Source organism: Acanthisitta chloris, unplaced genomic scaffold (genome assembly GCF_000695815.1).
Source record: "Acanthisitta chloris isolate BGI_N310 unplaced genomic scaffold, ASM69581v1 scaffold39419, whole genome shotgun sequence".
Taxonomy (NCBI): domain Eukaryota; kingdom Metazoa; phylum Chordata; class Aves; order Passeriformes; family Acanthisittidae; genus Acanthisitta; species Acanthisitta chloris.
The window spans coordinates 50157-53003 of record NW_008691741.1 but is presented as its reverse complement, the minus strand read 5'-3'; the positions used below and the strand labels follow the sequence as shown (position 1 = coordinate 53003).

The 2847-nt window shown below is 36.7% G+C and overlaps 1 protein-coding gene across 1 annotated transcript in view; it reads right to left on the bottom strand.

Moving 5' to 3' along the window:
* Nucleotides 1–331: 331 nt before the first annotated feature.
* Nucleotides 332–2847, bottom strand: part of ORC5 (origin recognition complex, subunit 5) — a gene marked incomplete at its 5' end in the record, with an annotated part of 52446 nt that continues 49930 nt past the window's right edge. Inside the window, one exon of the mRNA XM_009082320.1 lies at nt 332–1200. Coding sequence (XP_009080568.1) covers nt 1155–1200 — 46 coding nt within the window. The remainder of the gene's footprint in view (nt 1201–2847) is intronic.

Below are 2847 nucleotides of genomic sequence, written 5' to 3'. Positions count from 1 at the left end.
GGGACCTGGAGTTTTCAAGAGGGTGACAGAAATCCTCAGATTCATGAAGACAATAATCCCCAACTGGACCAGGGAATTTTAATATTCCATAAGTTGGGAATCTTCTACTTGCCACCTGTAATTGTAGTGTATTCCATCACATACTTCAAAGCTAAAGTTTTATGTTATAACATCACATTGATCACTCACTATTCCAACTCTTTTGGGGAGCTGCTACAGAAATACTCTGTCACCTGTTGAATTTCCCCCTCTCTGATGAAAAGGCAGCTGCACCATCCTCCTCTACAGGACAGAGACTGTTACAAAAGCCATTACACAATGTGTATCTTAAAGTACATTCACTCCAACCAGCACTATAATTAGCATTTAATATAACTGGATGAGCATAAAGGGACTATAAAATGTAGAAGCAAAAATAAAACATTCCAAGTTTGATGTCGGGATAGAACTTTAAGAATAAATGGTTTGTTGTTTTTTTTTTAAACAGAGCTTTGTAAAAGTAAGATTCATAGTCAACATTTATGAATGGTCTGAAAAAAAAGACAGTATGGTGATTAACTGGGAGTTTCCTATCATCATGATCTCCATGTAACAGTGTAACAGTCTGCCTACATAGTACTGAAGAGAAGGAAGAATTTGTACCAGCTTGATTTTTGAATATGTTCTTATGTTTATTATACTTTGCTGCTCCACTCTCCTAAAATGGTGGCCTCAGGAAAAGCTGCTTTGGCAGGCAATTGCAAAGATTCCTGTGGAGAGGAAGTGAAAAGACTGGGCATACAAACAACGGCTGCTGCCATGTTCAAAGCACTGGGGAGAGTTCATAGAGCAAAATGCAGTCCTAAGTAAATGGGTTTCAGGCAATTTCAGTGTTAAGATAACATCATTAAGAGTAGAACAGATTGTGCTCAAACCCTGCTGTTTATAATTAACACATTGCTTCCAAATACTCCAGGGTCCCTGGTAAATAGTCCTCTGCTCAGATCCACCCAGACCAATCAGAGTATTTTCATCAGGTTCCATGCTGGGCCAGCACCTGTTTGGACAAATCCAAAAGAGCCAAAATACTCTTCTTTCTGGCCAGCTAAGTAGAGAGATGAACACAGCTTGCCTTAGTCATTGTCACAGTGTCCATATGGCTGTGAAGCTTGTTTTCACAAGAAATCGTACAAGTACTTTATTATGTCGAAGTTCACGGTCCTATAAACAAAAACACAGTATATTAGAGCAATCATCTTAACTGTGCTGAGACTTTAACTTGTTTGGAGACAGCACATGCAGGACGTTCTGCACAATGCAAACCAAGCAATATCCCCCAAAGAAATGCAGGGATTAACAAATATTTAACTTTGACACATAATAATGATATTTAACTATCATTATTTACAGCACCTCTCTGATTATTTCAACTTTGTAAAATTCTAAACCAGGAGTAAAGCAACTTTCTAGTAAAAAAACCAAAAGATTCTTATTTCAATCATTAAGCAGTTGAAATATATCAAAGTAAGATTGTCTTTTCACATGGTAAACCTGATACTCTAGTTGGTGATGCAAAGCAGAAACCTTTTATGCTATTGAATGTTTTGTTCATCTCCCAAACCACCTGTTTTAGCATGGACTATGTAACTCCTTCTTCTGTACTCATTTGTGCTCTGTGTTCTTTCTGTCTTGACAGTAGTTGACCCATGTTCATAGCTAAATTTGAAATATCCAAGAATGCCACTCAATGGGATAGAAGATTTTCATGTACACTTTTGTACTTTAATCGCAGGCAAAATGAAACAGCAGGAGAATAAAACATATAATTATTTTTTTTGTCTCTAAACTCATTCTTCCATACAATCCAACACTCAGACTTTGGGGGTTACTGTTGGAATAAATAATTACTGAATATAATGACAAGTATAAAATTAAAAGTTTTTTTTTAAAGTATTCAATGGTGTAAAAATAACTGCTAACAATGCTAAGTGAGATTAACTAGCTGAATGCCTTATTTGTTAGACTACAATCATTCAATATTCTCTGTTCATGCATCAGCCTCTAACCCACTTTTTAAAAAGTTTCTATAAAACATTATATTGGACAGAAAAAAGTTTAGAAATGCCCAAGATACATAACAAGAAATACTGTGTTGGAGTCTATCTTCCAGTGACAAATTGAAAGAAATTAACTGCCACTGTTAGACCCGAGTGACATTGCGTCACTCAAAAACTTGCTTTGGGTACAAGGCTTTCCACAAGAACAAAACCATACACACTAACAAATGCTGACCTTATCAACTAAACGAAACACACTTGTCCTGTCATAACAACTGGCTTCATTAGAGACTCTCTGAAAAGATCCATTACGATCAACAAACATTAAAGCCCTACTTCAGCCAGGCTGGATGAAGCCTTGAGCAACCTCATCCAGTGGGAAGGTGTCCCTGCCCATGGTAGGGGGTTGGGACTAGATCTGTAAGGTCCATTCCAGCCCCTAAAATTCTACGATTCTCCTTCAGCTAGAGAAAATTTGTGACCTTAGGTTTGAAATTCTTAAAACAAAAATTAAAGATTTCTAACAAAGAAATGTCTAACTTTACCTTCAGCTAAATGCTGAACTCCTACATGGTAAAAAGCATGGAAATATCTCCTCAAAGACAGAGTATATGTAACAGAATAGAGCTAGACAAGAGGTTCTGTAGCACTAAAGAGAGAGACTGTGCACTGCCAGTGGTTATCACATTAAAAGCCACCAGCCAGAGACATAAGTGTTTTACTCTTTTCCAAACACAGGTGGTTTTTTTTTTTAAAAGAAATGAAAACTTCACTTTTGCTTAAAAATACAGATAATGAAATGACAACCTGA